The sequence below is a fragment of the Eubalaena glacialis genome, chromosome 10, assembly GCF_028564815.1.
Source record: "Eubalaena glacialis isolate mEubGla1 chromosome 10, mEubGla1.1.hap2.+ XY, whole genome shotgun sequence".
NCBI lineage: Eukaryota > Metazoa > Chordata > Mammalia > Artiodactyla > Balaenidae > Eubalaena > Eubalaena glacialis.
Genome location: NC_083725.1, coordinates 74,669,730 through 74,690,103, shown reverse-complemented (window position 1 = coordinate 74,690,103; position 20,374 = coordinate 74,669,730). Strand labels below are relative to the sequence as shown.

Here is a 20,374-nt window from a genome sequence, read left to right as displayed (position 1 = left end):
GGGCGCTAGGGCTCCAGGAGGGGCGCGAAAGTGGGAACCGGTGAAGCCGAGCAGCGGCGCAGGCGTCAGGACTCGGGGCATGGCCCGGCTGTCGGTGATCCCGGGGTCGGCCACGGCGTGGACAGGTGAGCGGGGACCAGGAGGTGGCGGCGGCTGCCGTGGGAGAGGCCGCTCCTGCGTTGGCCTCCCCACACCTCATCTCGGTCCAGGGGATGCGGGGCACCCACAACGCGAGGGACCGGTTGGGTAAAGCTGCCGCGGTAGACCTTGGCGCTCGGAGTCAGTCTCGCCAGCGCCACTCCTCCTCTCCCGCCCCGTGCCCCAGCGGGGTGGTGCGGGGTTGGGCAGCGGCCCGGGACGCTGGGAAGCAGCGCGCAGGCTGGGGGCGCTGTGCGGGCCCCGCCCCCCGCGTGTACACTGGCTGCTCCCAGTGACGTCACGCTCGGCTATAAAAAAGGCGGCGCGCGGCTCTCGCGGCGCTGGAGAAGCTCGAGGCTGAGGGCTGCTGAGGTTCCGCGAGCGACCGGGACGCTGGGCCGCGGGCGCCTCAGCGATGTTTTACTCAGGACTCCTCACCGAGGGCGGCCGCAAGGAGACGGACAGGCGGGAGGCGGCGTCGCTGCGGCAGCAGCGCCGGATGAAGCAGGCCGTGCAGTTCATCCACAAGGACTCGGCCGACCTGCTGCCCTTGGACGGCCTCAAGAAGCTGGGCTCGTCCAAGGACACGGTGAGCCCCCGCGGCCGCGTCCGCCTCGGGGTCCCCGCGCGCGGCGGCCCGTCACCATCGCGCTGTGAGGTCTCCCGGGGCCCGCCCTTTGCAGCTTTCACTGAGTCAGCGGCCGGGCCCCCGCCGGCCGCCGGCCACTGTCGGCTGTCTAGCTGTTGCTCTGTTTTGGATTCCTCTCCATCCAGCATCCCCCTGCTTTAGTTTCTCTCGGGATTCCGTCGTAGCTTTTCCAGCTCGCCCTCCCTTCAGCGCAGCTTCCTCCCTCCGTGTCTCTCCTCTGGAGTAGAAGAGACCCAGCCCTGCTTTCTTGCCCTCAGGTCCCCTTTTCTTCCCATTTTTCGCAATACCGAGTTTGATTGCTTGGGGCTTGAGCCTCGCAGCCAGGGTAGCTCCCGCTGCCTCCCAGGCTGCTTGGCCGGGCCCGTGACCCAGACAGAGGTGACTCCTAAGTGGTGTGAGAAGGAGAGAACGAAGTGGGAAGGGGGCTTTCTGGGCAGTCACCACATCCAGATCCACTTGACTTTTGTTGACTCCGTTTCCCCCCTATGCAAAATCTACTTCTCCGTTTGATTTTGGTCTCATCTACCTTTGACCTTCCAACAGGAGGGCGGGGGTCGGGGAGAGAAAAAGGGTGGACCTTGAAGGTTTCCTGAGCCCCAAACCTCTCTGCATCATCTTCCTCTCCTGCTACTCCACCCCCAAAGAGTGGATAGAGGGAGGAGGCCAGGCTGCTCCAGCTCATCAGCAGGCTCATGTGTGGAGCTGGAGCTGGGGCTGGCGCAGTCTTTTTTTTCTAGCAGGGTTGTTCTTGGCACTAAGAAGGAGAAACTCCAGGACTGGAGGTCTGAGTTCAAAGACCGTACTGTCCTCTATCTATAGAAGGGATCCTATGGGGGCCTAAGGGTTACTAGTTTAAAGAACTGTATCTGACTCTTATACTTAAGTCACTGGACCAAATTGATGTTTAGCTTTGTAGTTTTATCTGGAATTTTCTTGTAGTTTAACTTGTTTTCTTGAATTTCATGATCACTTCATTCATCTAGGCAATAATTTATGAAGCATTACTTAAATGTCTTTTAAATGAAGTAGATGCTCTGTTTAATTTTTCCAGTATTTTTTGAGCTTTTGGAATGTTTAATTTGTCAGGGAAGGGGGGGTGTCAGCCTGGGCCACTGAAATTGCCATTTCCCACCACAAGATGAGTATGGAGGGCAGAGCTGCTGAATCTACTTCTTCTTCTTCTTCGTTTTTTTAAATCAACTCTAATGACACATAGATACCAAGATCAGATTTGCCCTCCCCCATTGTGATAGAGAATCATTTTTAGTTATTTATTGTACAGGGGATGTCTACTCAATTATCCTGCTCTGTTTTTTAAAAGGTATTTTACCTGCACAAGCCACAGGTTAGTTAATCTGATTCATGCTAACTCAGAGTGGTGAGTGACTGAAATGTATTCCTAGAAAAGCGATAACTGTCTTTCTTCCCTCCTTTCACTTTACTACAGTCTAGATTCATTTAGCAAATCAGGTTCAAGTCTTCTTACCTTCAGGCCACAATAATCCTAGTTCCTGCCACAATAATCCTAGTTCCTGGAAGCCTCAGCCAATAGACAGTAATAGGAAAATAAGTACAATGTGGAATTTTGTTTCCCTTCATGCTGGATTTAAGATATGATTGACATTTGGTTGTCCTGGGATGTCAAGGAATTTCCTAGCCCTGAGGAACTGCCTCTCCATTCTTCTGCCTAGCATTCTTTATACTGCTTCATCCTGTGTAGGAAGAACTCCATCTGCTTTTCTGACTCCAGTCTGTCTTAGCTGAGCCACACAGGAACTGATAGCATAGAACATAGGCAGTAGGCTGGAAGGAAGACGCTTCCTCAAGAAGCAGGTTATTGCCGTGGATGTGACACACAGCAGTTTATTGTGAGACCCTGAACCATGGTTCACAGCTTCTCTCCCCTGCCTCCCCCCCCCGCCATGAGTTGATGTCCCTCTCTCACTGTTCTCACACCTGTAATGTGCAAGTGATTGCACGGAAGAGCTAGAACAGGTCACAGATGCCAAGGCAGACTGAGATAGGGCTAGGAGAGCTCTGAGTACTGGGGTGAGGTGGCATGCTTAAGCTTTCTTGGAACTTATGCTCCTGGATCAGGATAATCTTAGAAATAACCTTAGAAATACTGTATCACTTCACTTTATGGATATATCTGGTAGTGTAGACCAGTGCTGACTCAGTGTTCTCTCACCAAAGTGAAATTTTTGAGGATACAAAAATTAACTGTATAAATCTATAGTACAAACTCAATAAAAGAGGGACAAGAAAAGGGAAGGGATGGCACCAGAGGGAGATGGGGGGGAAAGGACAAATTAGTTTTAATTGATTCTGGGGTTTGTGCCAGTGAGAAGATTGTGGGTTGTTTCCCTCCTACTAGTGACCTATATTAGAATTATACTGCTGAGTTTTCTGAATTATCTACCTTTTACCATGCTGTTTCTGTAACGTTCACTATTTGAATCCAGCCTGCCAACTTTTTTTGAATTGGCAAAGAGCATCCATAGGCAGTCAAATGTGTTCTTGTTCTCTTGGCCCTAGGGAGGTGCCTTTGCCCTTTTCCTGTTTGTGTGTAGTTGGCTGCTACAAAGTCTAAATTAATTTTATTTCTTATGTCTGGCTGTCTTATTTTGTTTGTCCTTTTATCTTGTGCTCTTTTTTGTGTATTAGATTAAGAACCAAAATCAGAGATATGAGTGAGTAATATTTTATTTCGTTTATTATTATTTTTCAAGTTGATGAGGGTAGAAAAAAAAATCACTCTTGGAGTTTTGCGTATTCTAATTTCTTTTCTTTTAGCTACCAGGTTCGTAACTGTTTTTCTCATTGAGGTAAGGACTTTTTAATTTTTAAAAACAGTCATGTCATGGGATAATATGCTGTCTTTCCTATATGATAATATTACTGACCATCAGGCTATATCCTTACTTATTCAGCAATAGAAAGACAGTTTTGCTTTCCTATATATGATTGATTCTGCTTCTAGCCAAATGCTTTAGCAAAACTCACTAGAATTAGGAGAAGGCTGGGGGGAAGGATGGTGGAACACAGCAAAGCCAACTGACCATGAAATGACTAGCCCTGTACTCTTAGTATCTGATCTACCTGATCAGAATTTCTGTCAATGAGGGCAGCCCTGGGTGGTATCCTGTAGATAAGTTATTCATAATGCCACAAGACATCCATAGTGCTATAGATTTTGGACCAGAGAACTTGGGAGTCTTAGAAGAGGAGCATGAAATACCAGTATAACATCAGGATCTAGTGCAAACTGAAGATTTCCAGAGCTGTGATCGAATCCTAATTACAGCAAACATTTGAACACTTGCTGTGTTCAGGACACAATGCTAGGTGCTAGGACCACAAAGAAGAAGACAGCAAAGTTTACCTGTACAATGAGTTTATAGATTAGGGGGAAGGATAGGACCGATTAATTAATTTATTCCCCAAATATTTATTGAACACTTATTACATGTCAGGCATAATCTAGGTATTGAAGATATAGTAGTGAACCAAGACGGAGTTCCTGCCCTCATAGAACTTACATTCTTGTGGGGGGGAGAAGGCAGAAAATAAATCAAGTAAATATATAATATATCAGGATGTAATCAGTGCTATGGAGAAAATAAACCAGGATAAGGGAATAGGGAGTGTAATGGCCAGGGTAGGATGGAGTAGAGCCTTGTTATTTTATCTAAGGTGGTCAGGGAAGGCCTGTCTGATAAGATTACATTATACAAGATACTGAAGGAAATGAGAGAGCAAAATATCTTGGAGAAGAATGTTCTAGGCAGAAGGAACAGCAAGTGCAAAGGCCTGAATTGTCAGTGTGCTTGATGTGATTAAAAAACTGTAAGGACGCCATTGTGGCCAGAGCAAAGTGAGCAACAAGAGGGCGATAGGAGATAACGTCAGAGAGATAGTGGGAGGCCAAACTACTTAGGGCCTTATAGATCATTGTACAGATATTTGACTTTTAATCTGATATGGGAAACTGGTGGAAAATTTTATGCAGGGGGTGACACGACATGACTTATTTCACAAAGTAGACTCCTGTGTGGATTTCACTATAGAGGGCAAAAGTAGAAGCAGGGAGACTGGTTAGGAAGCTGATAGATAGTAATCCAGGTGAAAGTTGATGGTGGCACAGAGCAGTGTGCTAGCAGTGAAGGGGACAAGAAAAGATCAGACCCTCAGGTTATTTTGAAGACAGAGCTGACAAGTTTAGTTGAGAGATTGGATTAAGGATCTGAAAGAAAGAGTAGTCAAGAACGACCTCAAGGTTTTTGATCTAGCAATTGGAAGAATAAAGTTTCTCATTTACTGAGATGGCTAAGAATACAAGAGGAGTGGGTTAGGGATAGGGAATAAGAATCAGGAATTTGATTCTTGAAGAAGTTTAGTTTGGGATGTCTATTAGCTGTTCAGTTGTAGATGTTGAATAGATAGTTCCATGAAAATGTAAATAATACCACCAGGAAGCCTATGGTAGTTGTCAAGATATTATAGTCAATAAGCGCTAGAGGAGTTCAGTGGAAGCAGTGATTACTCTGGTCTGGTGCGACAATAGTGATGGTGACCAACATCTGACTAGAGTTTCATCATTCCCTGGTGAGTCAACTGACTAAGAGATTATATGGAGAGGAGGCTGCTTTGAGTGTGCCCTATAGAACCTCAGAGTAAGAAGAACTTTACAGGTTATCTGGTTGAATTCCCTGCTCTTGTGTGAATCCTTTGTAACAAAAATGCAGTCTGCCATGGGCGGTTGAGAAACCACCATCTCACACCAGCAGGTAACAATCAGGAATAAGGCTGTTCTCTTTGAAATAACATGTCTGTTGGGTCATAAGGCAAAGTCAAAGAGACAGAACACAGAAGTCCTGGGGCAATGTGACAGACTGCTTTAGGTAGATTCCATGTGATTTTGAGCAGCAGTAAACCTAAGGACAATCTGTCTATGTTCCTGTGGTGTAGAAAGGGTCACGTGTTGTATATTCAGCTAGCAAATAAAGAAAAGAAGGCACAGATATTAGTGCCCTTTTAGACTTCTAAAACCAGACAGAGATGTGTATATTGGGCTTGAAGTGAGAGTCAATCAGGAGCCCATGTCTGTCTACAAACTGTACATGAGGACGAAAGTGGAGTAAGATGATTTCATGCCCTTTTAAGAAAAAGAAAGTGAATGGTAGTCAGCTTCAATTTTAAGCCGAGCATGAGAATTTAAAATACATATGTACACATACATATAATTATTAAAATTTAAGTGCTTACTTTATACCCGACACGGTATTAAATGCTTCGTAAAAACAATCTCATTTCATCCTCCCAAAAGCTCTGCAAGGTGGTTACTAACTTGAACTCAGCTCTGTCTGACTCCAAAGCATATATAGTTTAAACAATACTCTAAGTCAAGGGTTGCCAAACTTTTTCTGTAACGGAGCAGATAGTAATTGTTTTTGGCTTTGCAGGCCAGTCTCTGTCTCAACTACTCAGCTGTGCTGTTGTAATGCAAAACAGCCATAGGCAATAAACAAATGGGGCTGATTGTGTTCTTATAAAACTTTATTTACAAAAATGGGCAGCAGGCTGGGTTTGGCTTGTGGGCCATATTTGCTGACCCCTATTTCTAAGTGGTTCTAGTTGTAGTTCTATTGGAAGCTAGAAACCTTGGGTTTCTCCGCTGAGAGTAAATGCTACAAAGAAAGCAGACTTCTATAATTTCTCCTATTTTCCAGTCTGATCCATTCTGTGGACCACAGAAATCTATTAGTTTGATTCTGTCTGGATTCAATGCAGCGTAGGGAAAGGGATTGAGAAGGTGGCCTTAGAAGTTCTTGCTCAAATCGTCATTCTGTGGTATCCTGCCGTATAGCCTGTTTCCTCTCACTTCACTTTTCTTCCCACTTTACAGCCTGGTTAGAAGAGATATTTAATCAGACTGGGTTCTAGATTGAGGAACCTCAGCTATGTCTACCTGGAATACAGCATTGCCCACTGTGCCCATTTCTTTCAGAAGCTCCCGATGGTGATAAAAGCAGCACATTTGAGTTTGCCCGCTTAGGATTTAGATGCCTAAATGCTGGTTAGGGTTTAGCAGCCACACTGCAGGAACAGTAGAGAACCTGTGACTGCTTAGTGTTCCCTTGTTGAGCTAAAGCATAAAGCAGGATCCATGTCAGGAAGATGACATAGCTATGTCCAAAAGGCCACCAGAGTACCTGCAGCACCTATCTAACTAATACTGTGTATCTTGAAGTACACCTGGAAAGTAGAAGATAGCCCTTGGAAAGGCAATATTTCAATAAACAGAAAAATAAACCACTTAAGCATATTTACAAAGCAACAGTCAAGGAATGGGAATGCAAGTAGTACAAACTATGTAATATACGAGTACTGAAGGGATTCTGAAGGAAAGAACTGGATGATATTAATCAAGAAAGGCTTTTTGAAGAAGTAGAGGGTAGAGATTTATTCATTTGGTATTATGCTAAGAGCTGGGGATATAGCTGTGATCAAGACAATGAAGGTCCTTGCCCTTGTGAAATTAACACTCTAGTGGGGGAGTGAAATAATAAACAACTAGATAAGCAAAATAATTCTGGACTTATAATTACTCTGAAAGGAATAGTGGGATATGTTAGTAACTAAAGAAATGGAGTGCCTACTTTAAATAGTATGGTCAGGGAAGATGTTTTTGAGGAAGTGATATTTGAGCTGAGACTTGAAAGATGAGATCAAGCTACCTATTTGAAATATTAGGGGAAAACATTTCAGGCAGAGGAAATGGCAGGTGCAAGGGCATTAGAATGGGAAAGAGTTTTTGAGCAAGGAGGTGTGGATGAATAAAGGGTAGAGTGGTGTGTATATGGTAGGTATGTGGAGGTTGGAAAGATAGACAGGGACCAGATGGCACAGAGCCCTATGGACCGTGGTAGGAAGTTTGAATTTTGTCTGAAGAACAATGAGAAGCCATTGAAGGGCTTTTGAGTAAGGGAATGTATTATCTCACTTATATTTTTAAAAGCTTACTCTGGTTGCTGTGTAGAGAATGATTTGGAGAAGGGTGAAGGAAGAGGTGGAAGACAAGTTAGGAGGCTGTTGTAGCACAGATAAGAGATGATGGTGGCTTGTATTAGATTGGAAGCAGTAAAGATGAGGAGAAGTAGATCAATACCAGATAAGTTTTGGAGGAAGTAGCAACAGTACAGATCTTCCTCGACCTACGACGGGGTTACATCCTGATAAACACATTGTAAGGTGAAAATATTGTTAAGTTGAAAATGCATTTAATATACTTAACCTACTGAACATCGTATTTTAGCCTAGCCTACCTAAAAAGTGCTCAGAACACTTACATTACCCTGCAGTTGGGCAAAATCATCTGACACAAAGCCTATTTTATAATAAAGTGTTGAATATCTCATCTAATTTATTGAATACCGTATAAAAAGTGAAAAAACAGAATGGTTGTATGGGTACAGAATAGTTGTAAGTGTATCAGTTGTTTGCCCTCGTGATCATGAGGCTAACTGGGAGCTGCAGCTTGCTGCCTCTGCCAGCATCATGAGAGAGTGTTGTGCTGCGTATCACCAGCCTGGGAAAGGATCAGAATTCAAAGTACAGTTTTTACTGAATGTGTATTACTTTTGCACCATCACAAAGTCGAAAAATCATAAGTTGAACCATTGTATGTTGGGGACTATCTATACTTGGGATGGAAGTTTAGGAAAAGAAAAGAATCAAGAATGGATGGGCGTGTAGTGATGCCATTTTACCAGGTTGGTGTAAAGGGAATAATCCAGAATGTTAAAATAGAACAGGACTTTGGAGCTCAAACCTCTTTTATTACTGATGAAGAAGGTGAGACTGAGAGAAAAGTAATGCTTAGAGAGATTAGTGATTTGCCCAAGGTAGTATGTGATAAGTGCTCCTTTTGCTAAAGTAGAACGCCTTCATGGAGGATTAAAGATAAGACTGGGAAGGAGGATGAATTAGTGGAAGATCTTAAATGCTAAATTGAGTATTTTGTGTTTGATACAGCTGGAAAGGGAGCCACTGTAGGGGAAGGAGACCATGAACATAATGTTTTAGGAGATTATTTGAACTTAGCAATAACAGCAGAAATGGAGAGGAAACTACAAGGTGTTAAAGAGGCAGAATTTCACTCACCAAGATGGAGAATACTGGAGAAAGTACAAGTTTTGTGGGAAAGATCAGTGGGACAAGTTAAGTTTGAAAGTGCCTGTGGGGTGTCTAAGTGGAGAAGTTCAAAGAGGCAGTTGGTTCTATGGGTCTGAAACTCAGAAGTGAGGGCTGGGCATGAGATGGAGTCATCATCATAAGGGTAGTAATTTATACAATGAAAGCAGATAAGATTGCCCTAAAAGGTTTTGTAGAGTGAGAAAGGGACCTAAGATAGAGCAACAAGGAACACTAACATTTTGGAAATGAGCAGAGGCAAAGGAGCCAATAAATGAGACAGATGCAGAATAGACAGAAAAGTGGTTTTAGAAGCCAGTGGAGGAGAGTTTCAAAAAAATGGAATGTTGAGTTTATTGAAGCATTGTTTCTAATGGCAAACATGTAGAAATAATCTACATGTCCATTAGTAGTTAAATAAATTGAGGTATGTTTGTACCACAGACTCATAGGTCTATAGATGATGTGCTATTTTAAAATGCATAAAGTAGGGCAGATGTAAAAAAAATAGGTTCTAAGGTGGTTGGTTATGGGGTAACCTGACATTACATCTGCCTAAGTTACATTGTTGGTGTGTGCGTGTACGTGTGTGTGCACACATGTATGTGCATGTGCACACATGTACACACACTTCAGTTTTTGCATGATTTGGCAGACACTGTTAGTTGGCTAAATCATCACCCATTTTCAGCCCTTTTCTATCTACCTGACTCCTCTACACAGAAGCTAAATTCATCCAAACCCCCTTGCAGTTAGAAGTGGCTGTGGGAATTCTGACCAAGAAGATATAGGCAGAAGACTGCTGAGGGAACTTCTGGGAAAGCTTTTGCTTTCCTGATAAAAAGGATAGATGGCACAGAGTCCCTTCCTCCTTCCTCCTTCCTTAGATGTGGATGTAATGCCTGGAGCTGGGGCACCCATCATATGACCATGAGGGAGTATCCAAGAGAATTACGGAAACAGTAGCCCTGAAATTGTTAAGCTGCTGAATTAATGCCAGCAGCTGCCTACCTCCAATCTTCTTGTTATGTGAGAAAAAAATACACCTCCTTTTAAGCCATCGTAAGTTGGCTTTTCTTATGGCTGTATGCTTTCTTAATGTATAGGGTATATTTTTAAAATTTACTTTTTATCAAAAAACACATGTATATAATTTAAGACTTAAAAAAAATTTAAACTGTTCCTTAATTATCTTATACCTTCCCATCATGTCCCCTCTCCTACTATATTAATATTGTAATATGTTAATAACAATTAAATAGCTATTTGGGGTCAAATCAGCATTTACTGCTTACATTATTATGACTATATTCATATTATTCACAGCTGAGTCAAATACTATACCATAATTATGTTTCCTTTCTCATACAAATATTTATTTTTATCAAAATTAATAATTGCCTAGTTTTTTCCCTTTGTTTAATTTTCTATATAAAATTTAAATCTCCTCCAAGTACCTTAAAACTGCAGATGATCTAGCAGGTTCTTTTTTTTTTTCCTTGGAGACATCCTTCCTGGAGTGCTCTATCCTCCCATTTCATTTTGGACTGGTTGCTCTCAAAGCCCACTACACAGCCAATATCCTGGACTTTTCCTTCAACACCATTTTCAGAATTTCCCTTGTTTCTCTTCTCTATTGTATACTCTATTTCTTGGATCCTATGCTTTTTTCTTTGTTTGTTGGTTTCCCTCGCTTTGGTGGAGTATATCCTTCAGAAGCTGCTTTAAGGATTCTTGGGAAATAACTTTCCTGAGTCTTAATTGATAGCTTGGCTAGGTTTAGAAATTATGTGCTATCAGATTTGTTAAAAGTATCATTCCATTGTCTTTTAGCTTCCATTATTACCACTGAATAGTCCTATGTAATTCTGGTTCCTAATCCTTTGTATTTGAAATCATCTTTTTCTCTTTGGAAACTTTTGGAATCTTTGTCATCCATGATATTCCAAAAATTCTTGATGATGTGAAATCTTGGTTTGGGTCTTTTATCTTTCATTATGCAAGGCTCCATGTGAGCCCTTCAACTCATATTCTTCAGTTCTGGTATAGTATGGCACTCCACCCTCATTCTTAGCTGCTGTAGGAATCTGTTCTAAGCCTAGCCAAACTGTCAACCAACCAGAGTCTTTTGATTTACTCTTACAAAAAGAATAAAGTTTTGGCATTCTTCCCAGTTGTCTGGATCAAGTAGGAGTCTTATGCAGGCTTTATACTAACCTCTTTCCAACCCTAATCATACCCTCCATTTGTAGAGGTTCTAATACCTCTAATTCCTCAGCTTTTCCAGGGTTTTAGTTTAAGTAGGAAAACTGCTTTTACAGCTAGACCCCCAAGTATAAAATAGTTCAAATATAATAGTTTATTTTTTCTTAGGTAACAGTTCTAGTGGAAAGGTCAACAAGACAGCCCTCTTCCATGTAGTCATTTAGGGACCCAGGCTGACAGTGAGTGGCTCTTCTGTCTTCAACATGTTACCTCCAGGAAGGTTACCCTAAGGGTCATCTCCATTCCAGCCCGTCACAAGTGGAAAAGAATATGGAGGAGTGTACACAGGAGAGGTTTACAGGCCAGGCCTAGTGTGTCACTTCTACTCACATTCTGTTTGCCAAACTCAGTCATATGGCCTTGCCTAACTACAAGGAAGGCTGGGAAACATAATCTAGGTATCTGTCCAGAAAGAAGAGGAGATCATGGATTTTAATTAGCAACTGGCAGTCTCTGCCACTCCAGTGTTCCATGAAGTAAAATGGTGTGAGGCACTTAGCTTTCTCTAGTCCAGGTCAGTTACCAGTTTTTCGTCTGCTTTTTAGATTCCAAAATTTTGTCAAAATCTCATTTTTTCTTATTGTTGTTGCTTACTTTACTATTCTCTTTGTTCTTGTAGGTTTAGGCCTTTCTTGTTCCTTGACTATCATTTTAGTGAAATTTTCGTTGGGAGCAGAGGTAAATGTGCAGTTACGTTGTCATTTAAAACATGAGGGCAGGGACTTCCCTGGTGGTCCAGTGGTTAAGACTCCACACTTCCAGTGCGGAGGGTGCAGGTTTGATCCTTGGTCAGGGAACTAAGAGCCCATATGCCATGTGGTGTGGCCAAAAAAACAAACAAACAAACAAACATAGGGCATAATTAAATGGCTACAGAAAAGCATCTCTGAGGTTCATATGAGTTTATTGGCTGTGAATTTTCAACTCCCGAACTATACTATGAAGACTCCTAGTTATAAAAATGAATGAAAAGAATTATATGTACTGACATAGAAAGATGCCTTTCATATATTAAACAAAAATTTAATAATTTAGAAGAGTGTTACAGTATGATCCTGATTTTATTTATGTTTGTAGATGTATTAAAATTTTTGGAAGGATATACTTCTAAATTTAATGGTTGTTCTTTGTAGGGAGTAGAACTGAGAAGGTTTGAAGGGTTGCAGAGACTTTCCCTTTTAATTGTATATACTAAAGTGACATTTGAATATTTTATATTGAAGATGTATTATGTTTGAACCTTTTTTGGGTTACTAAATAAAGGAATAGTCAGCAGGGCCGAACGCCCTAGAGAAGTCAAGTAAAATGAAGGCTGAAATATGTCTGTTGGATTTGGAAATTAGGAGATCGTTATTGGTGTTGTGGGATCAGAAGTGATTTCAGTGAAGAAAATATAGGATGTCAGGAAATAGACTAGTGATTTCGACCGTTTTTTAAGACCGTTTAAGGCAGGGTTGTGATTAGGACATGGCACTGAGGAGGCAGGGTCTGAGGGTTTGTGGAGGAGTTTTCTTCCCAGTGTGGGAGAACTTTGAGTATGTGTATAGCCTGTGGAGAAAGGGTAGAGTAGGAAAATTCAAAGAGAGATGACTTCAAGGAAAACGATTTCAGAACCTTCCTCGTTTGCCTGATCTGTCCAGTGATGATTAGACTCCTCTCAAGATTCAGAATAACCAGGTAAAGTGGTGTTGGGCAAGACCACTGTAGAAGGAAAGCCTCGAACTTTAGGTTAGGAGGGCTTTGTTTAGGTGGCCTTTGAAGTCCCTTCCAGTCTTCAGTTCTACAAATCCAGCTTATCTGAGTTGGTCATGCTAAGCATGGACCTGACAGAAACAAACACCTGCTTTAGTATGAATCTAGGCTTATTAGTGAGAGAGGTAAGAATGAAGAATTTCTGTTTCTTTTGAGGAGCAAAGCATTCTCCCAGGGTCCAATCAGGAAATCAGAGTTAGCACTTCCTCCAGCTCCTTGTCAAGTTAAGAAGCTCTCATTTTCTTTTAAATGCCCCTCTCTCTCCTTTTCCCAAGAATACTAATTTAAAATCTGCCTTGCCAAGAATCAGTGTATTTTGGGAATCCATTTCTTCGCCTCACCAGGGTTACAGCGAGTCATGGCTCTGACTCCATTCTTCCTCAGAAATCTGTAATATGGTGGAGATGAAGACCTCCTGCACTTCTACCCCCTTCCTGGGGAAGGTTCTAGGCTCTGGGCTTCTAGGAGTAACTCTCTTCCCCCCAAGAATTGGAATGCCATCTAGTATGTGTCACATAGAAACTTGGGGTTAGACTCCATCCTTTGAGGGATTTTCAATATTATTGTAAACTAGGAATAATATGCTTTTGTATAGAAATTTCTCAGGTCAAATGACTTTAAGAGGTGGCTTACACTTCCTGGAGGCCACTTTGAGTAGAAACAATAGAGCATAGATATATCTGCCCTAGTAACTCTCCTGAGCTCTATCAAAGAGCAGACTTGATTTCATATTGCTCATTCTTCTCCCTAACCTTAGGTATCCTGGCACAGATATAAGGTCTAATTAAGTCCCCTGCTTCTTGGTCAGTTTCTGTCCCTTTTATATTCCACTTTTGGCCCATTGAAGAGAGCGGGAATGGATGACAAGCACATGACAGGAGGAGCCTTATGCTCCTTGAGGTCCAGAGGATAACAGTAAGGATGATTCCTCTGGGTTCTGCCGGGTTCTAAAGTGTGTCTCCTAAGAGGGTTATGCAGCAGGTATGAATTCCTGTCTTCCTATCTCATCCACCCATGGATAACTCAGCCCACAGGAGAGCCAAGTCACCAAGGCACATGTATTTGGGTCCAAAGGATAATACTGTGAGGGAGTGAGACTTGAAATAGAAGTACGCAGAACTCCTGAAAACCAGTGCTAAGAAGGTTTCTTTGGCCTGTGAGAATTAGCTGCCCTTTCTATAAGTCCCCTGGAAAGATACATTTATTCCACATAGACTATGGCCACTTTCCTCCTGAAATGCCCTTGTAAGGGAAGGGAAAGCAGAAAGCCCAGGTAGTACAAATCACAAGGGTCCCTTAGTTCTCTTTAGCCATGGACTATCAGCCCTGTCCGCATTTTCCAGGGTCCCACATTGCTCTTTCATTCACTCAGGGTTGCCTACTGCAAACTGGTTTATAGTTCCTGCTCTGATAATACCCACGAAGTCCCTACTTGAAGGAAGAATAAATAAGAAGCAAAGATGGAGCTCAGTTATGGGCAACTCCTTCATTATTTCTGCAGCACCTGGGGGACAATGAGAGAAGGGGGAAATGACCTGTCATTAAGAAACCTCTGCTTTCTGTTTTTCAAGCAACCTCATAACATTCTGCAGAGGCGCCTCATGGAAACCAACCTGTCAAAGCTCCGAAGCAGTCGTGTCCCTTGGGCCTCCAAGAGCAACAAACTCAATCATGCCAAGTCTGAGGGGCTAAAGAAGTCTGAGGATGATGACATGATTTTGGTTTCTTGCCAGGTAATGTTCTGAGAATAGCTTTTCCAGGTTTTCTGGAGAATAGGATTTGGGCCCATTATCCCAATAATGGGGCCCTCTCCTCCAAATTGTATAGAATGTGGGTCTTATCATGGAATTCATAAATGAGTTTTAAGGGGGGCACTCCATGCAACACTGGAAATATATGCAGTAATTTGTATGCATGTGCATCTTTATGGGGAAAAGGACTAAATGTTTCATCAGATTTGCAAAGGAGTATGTGATACACACACACACACACACACACACACACACAAAATTAAGAGCCACTTGGTGTATAGAATGAAATACCCAAAGTCCTTTGGGATCCTCTGTAAGCTCTAGATTCAGCAGGAAAAAGAACCCCTCAAAGGAGACTCAACAATGGATAAAGATGGGACACTACCAACCCATAATTGTGAGGATGCTCTCCAACCCTGCCTTTCATATGACATCTGCTGCTTGCTCTTTGGATCTCCCTTCCCTTTTGCTTCTCTGGCTCCTATTGAACAGTATGTTTCCTCTCCACAGTGTGCTGGAAAGGATGTGAAAGCCTTGGTTGACACAGGCTGTCAATATAATCTCATCTCTTCAGCCTGTGTGGACAGACTGGGGTAAGTAGCCACTTGTGCTGGAAGTCAGATGCTAATACACTCTTTGCTTAAATTTATTTTGAAGTCCAGGCTTTCCATTAACTCCCACCAATTAAGTTTTGAGCAAAGACCTTTGGGCTCTGGAATGAGAAAGTATGAGATCCTTGGCTTATTGCATGCCATGCCCTTATCCTGATTTGTGCCCTGCCCAGACAACAAGTTAGAAGGATCTGCCCTGCTGGTGTACCCCAGAGAAGTAAAATCAGAGGTATGGTTGGCCTTAGCTTACTTGGGGTCCTTCTGGAGGCCACACTGCCTGTCCCAAGAAGCATCAGTCAGACCGTGGAATAGAGCTGCTATTGCTGTTGGGCCTGAACCATCACAGGGGTGATTAGTACCTTTCCTCTCTGCAAATAACAGGTAAAATCAGATCTTACTGCTGCCCCTGCTGGGGACTGGATGTGAGGCAGACACCTCATATATTGAATATCTTCAGTTCTTTAACAGCTGGAATTGGGTTCTCCCTCTTTTTTAGTCAGAGAAAGCCATTTTGTATCTTTCCTCCTTTTCACTCAATCTGTACTTTTATTTCCTTTCTTCTTCCTTCTCTTTCCTCCAAAGTACTAGATGGGCCCTGAGGTCTAGCCCAGAAATGGGAGGATCAACCCAATATCCTTTTCCACTTCTCTAGCTCTAAGTACAACAAAGCATTCCCCAGCCTAAATCTCTGTATTGAAACAATCACTAGGGTAGATATAATGGCCCATTTTAAGCTACTTTCAAAATATCCCTATTCTTAGGCAGGGCTTGCACAAGTCTTGATTTGTATAATCAGTGACCTCTGCCACATGTTCTGTTCCTTCTCATTTCTAACTTCTCCTCACCCCTCACCACCACTGTGACTCTTTGAAGCTGGCTCTATGGGTTTTGTGCATTGCTGTTTAGGGCGGTGGATGGGGTGGGGTGTGGGGGGAGTGCAAGGACACAAGTGCTCCTATGAGAAGAATCCTGAGCTTTTTATGTGGTGAAGAGATGAGCTATAGTGCAACATGATGTTTCCAGAAAGACTAATAATGTCCTGGTGCATAATTAGGCAGAAGACTGCCATGATTCCGGAGGAATTAATAACCGTCTGTAAAATTGCAATTATTTTTCTTTTGGATGGGCTATAACACCAAAAGAGAGGAAATGGAGTAAAGCAGAAGTATTGGCACAGAAAGTCCATAATTAAGTATTTATCCACCAACTCATAATAGCTCGGTGCTAGCTGTTCCAATCAGCTTACATAACTGTGTGAGACCTTGGTGCTGTTCTTTCCTTCCTCCCCTAGATAGACAAGTTAAATTAATTAGGACTTTCTCCACAATATGCCTTGCTGATGCCAATATCAATGCACTTAACAAATAAGTACCTGCCTCCACCATCCTTATAGCTTAAGACTAAATGATGAGGATAGACTGAAATAGACAAAGAGAAAATTAGACACTGAACAAAGCATCTTCTAAAATTAGGATTTACCTGCCCTCTCTGAGATCTGTTACCCACAGATGTATAAAAGGATATGTTAACTAAATTGCCTTGCACATAGGTAGGGATGTTGAGATGCAGAAAAGGGTTCTCTGAGTGTGTCAACTCTCATATTCCACCAGTGCAGATAGTGACATAGCTTTTTGAGAACAGGAGCTGAATCTTTAGTTTTTTATATCTCCTGGCATGTTTAGGATAAAGTGCTGAAACAAGAAGTGTAGACTAGCATTTTTTTTTGGTAAATTAACCCAGGAAATCTCTGGAAAATTCCAGCTGTGTGTCAGAAGGTAGGCATTGCCAGATTCCACCAGAAACTTCTGCCAAGGGGATTCTGGTATTTCCTCTCTTGTGCAGACTCAAGGAGCATGTCAGATCTCACAAGCATGAAGGAGAGAAGCTTTCTCTACCCCGACATCTGAAAGTAGTGGGCCAGATTGAGCACCTAGTGATCACGCTGGGCTCCCTCCACCTGGACTGCCCAGCAGCCGTGGTTGGTGAGTAGAATGGGGGACTGGACCTATGGACCCCTAAGTTAAACCCTCTCCCTCCTTCCACCAAACCCTCATGGGATTTTATGCCTGTAAATATTGACTTCTTCAAAATCCCAGGTTTCCACTTTTTTGTACTATAAATCTTGTCCCAGTTTTTGCCTTCTGAAGTACCAGATGGGCCTTGAGCTACATTCAAGACATGTTGAGAATCACTGAGAGAATAAAAAAATTAAAGGGGTAAGAAAACAAACATTTCTGTGTGCCAGTAAAAATGGCCCCTGAGAGCTTTCTGTGGGCTAGTTGGAGGTAGAGGGCAAGATCCTCTTACTCCTTTGCCATAAATCCCTTCACAATTTCCCACCAACTCCTATACTTTCCCTCATGTACTCTATTCTAGAGTACTCTAAGTTCTTGTTTTTTGTCCAAAGGCCTTTGTCCTTTAGAGTTAAAAAGACTTCAGTTTGAATCTTGACTCTATCACCTTTTAACTATAATGATTTGGGAAAATTATTTAATATAGTAAATGCTCAACAGATGTTTATTGGATGGATGGATGGATGGATGGAAGGAAGGAAGGAAGGTAGGTTGCATAGAACCTAATGGTGATAAGGCTGACTTCTAAACCAACATGAAAATGGTTAAATCTTAATTTTTTTTATTAGAGGACAATGAGAAAAACTTGTCCCTTGGTCTCCAGACTCTCCGATCCCTGAAGGTAGGATTGATTCTACATTCCCATTGGTACTTCTTCTCTGAGGCAAGGGTCCTCTTACATGGAGACCCCATAGTGGGATCATTGACGGTAACCAGTGATTCTCCTTTGTTTTCAGTGCATCATAAACTTGGATAAGCACCGGCTGATCATGGGGAAGACAGACAAGCAAGAAATCCCTTTTGAGGAAACAGTTTCCTTGAATGAAGACAAGTGAGTGCCCAGATGGGTCAGGTCAAGTAAAATCCATTGGTCATTAACTGGAGGGGTTCTCACACAGGATATTGGGTTGTATCCTGCCTTTGACCTTCAGTCATACCACAAGTATACCCCTCCTCACCCCCAGAGTTCACAATCCCACAAAACTCTATAGCCCACATTTCAGAATGAGCAGTGATGATACTGCATAGAGTGGTGGGGAAGATGAGTAGCTTTTAAACTAAAATTGTACTTGCCTTCAGTCTAACTTCTTTGAATTTGGTATCATTTCTTTTATTTCTTTCTCATTTCAGCACTTCAGAAGCATAACTACAGCCTGCAGCATGTCTGCACGTGTGCACACATACCAGGTTGACAGATTAAGAAAACTGGGTTTGAACCAAATGCAGTAGCAACTTGCTTTGGACCAAGTCCTCCCCTCTAATAGAAGCTCCAGGGGGTCCTTCCCACCCAGACCTCTCTAGATTTTAGTCTGTGCTTAGAGATCTTGTCTGGTTATAGCCATTGTTTTTTACTCCTTTGATTACTTAATTTATAGACCTTTTTGACACTGCCAGGTCTCACTTGTGGCCTATTTCTCTGCTTCTTCAAGGAAATTGCTTTTATTAGTCAAGTATAGGGGCTGCCAGGTTCTATTTCTCCATAGATACACTTGCTTCTTTTCCTGTAGTTAAAGTGTATAATGAACAGGAATCTGACCTTTACCGCCTTTCAGCTATTTCAAAGAGATGCAGGGTACCTATGGCTCAGAATTAGAATTTCTTCTAATTCATTCATTGATTTCTCAAGTATGAATTAATCTGAAAGAGCCCAGAGAAATCATCTAGTCCAACCCTTTCATTTAAAGGTCCGGAGAGGCTGTTGAATTGTCTAAGCTCATATACTGAGTCGGTGGCAGAGGGGACCTAGAATTCAGACCTGACAAGCCAAGGCCAAGGCCATGTTCATTCTCATTTGTTGCGTCAAGCCTTGAGAGGAGGATGAAGAGGTGGGGGTTTGTAAAAAGGCAGGGAAGGGGAAGGCTATGCTTTGGGGATGGATGCCAGAGGATCTGGGTAGCCCTCTCTCCTGTGTGCTAAGCCCACTAGAAGTCCCCTGACCCAAACTGTCACATTTAGGTGCTTATCTTGGTGCCTAAAAGCCATGGGTATAAAGATGAATGAGGTGGCTTCTCACCTTGAACGTCTTGGAGGGGAGGAGGAGGAAGGACTCACAGACAGAAGAACATTAACCACTCTCTGAGATGGAATTGAAGGCTTCAGTAAATAATCTGGGCATCATTGTCAGATGTTGATAACCCCAAGATCCAGTCAGTATTTCTGCCTAGCCTGTTATTTGTCTGCATCAGACTCAAGTAGCTGGGAACAGGAGTGGGGAAAGGAGAGGAAAAAACCCAGAGCAGGTCCAAAATAGAAGGATAGAATCAATTGGTGGGAAAGCCTACCTAGGGAAGCATTTCTGGGATGGGGGCCAGGAATGAAACTTCCTGGCAGGGAATTGAGGGTTGGGAAGCTCTTCAGTTCTGTCCTGGTATAAGGAAAGAGGCAGGGCAGGAGCCTGCCCAAGAGTTCACAACAACTTTTTCTGACTCCTCAGTGTTTCCTGACCCCTCTCAAAGAGGTCATGGGGTTTCTTGAAGCCTTTCTGTTGGGGTGTCAGTTGGGCACATAGATACCTGTAATGGAATCTCCCCTTCAGTTTGGTCAGAGATGTGCTCAGAGAAGTCAGAAAAATAGCCAGCTGTGGGTGTCCCTTTAAGAGATTCCCAAGTCTACCCTTGGTTCATAGCAGCAGTTCCTCGAATATTTAATGATCCTACTTCAAACTTTGCCAGATCCCACCAACAATCTTGTCTAGCGTTAAGCTACTGTCTCTATCAAACAACTCTTTGGAACTCTGAATGTTTTCAGCTTTTCAGAAGCTCCCTAAAGACTAGGAACTTGGTGACGTGACCCCTGTTTGAACAGCTAGGCAGCCATACTGTAGCCAGTTGTCACTGCGTCACCCCCAGGCCCCCTTCTTATCAGCCTCTACAGAGAAAGCAAGATGGAAAACTAAGCACAGCCACAGTAGGGGAGGCCACATCTGAAGCTCAGCAGGGA

General features: G+C 42.8%; 1 protein-coding gene across 1 annotated transcript; it reads left to right on the top strand.

Annotated features, from left to right (window-relative positions):
- Positions 1-492: 492 nt before the first annotated feature.
- On the top strand, positions 493-18,828 carry NRIP3 (nuclear receptor interacting protein 3). The gene is made up of 7 exons (XM_061202969.1): positions 493-727; positions 14,572-14,733; positions 15,262-15,344; positions 17,205-17,344; positions 18,004-18,056; positions 18,172-18,266; positions 18,566-18,828. Exons 1-7 carry the CDS (start codon positions 554-556, stop codon positions 18,579-18,581), a joined length of 723 nt encoding a protein of 240 aa, XP_061058952.1. The 5' UTR covers positions 493-553; the 3' UTR covers positions 18,582-18,828.
- Positions 18,829-20,374: the final 1,546 nt, after the last annotated feature.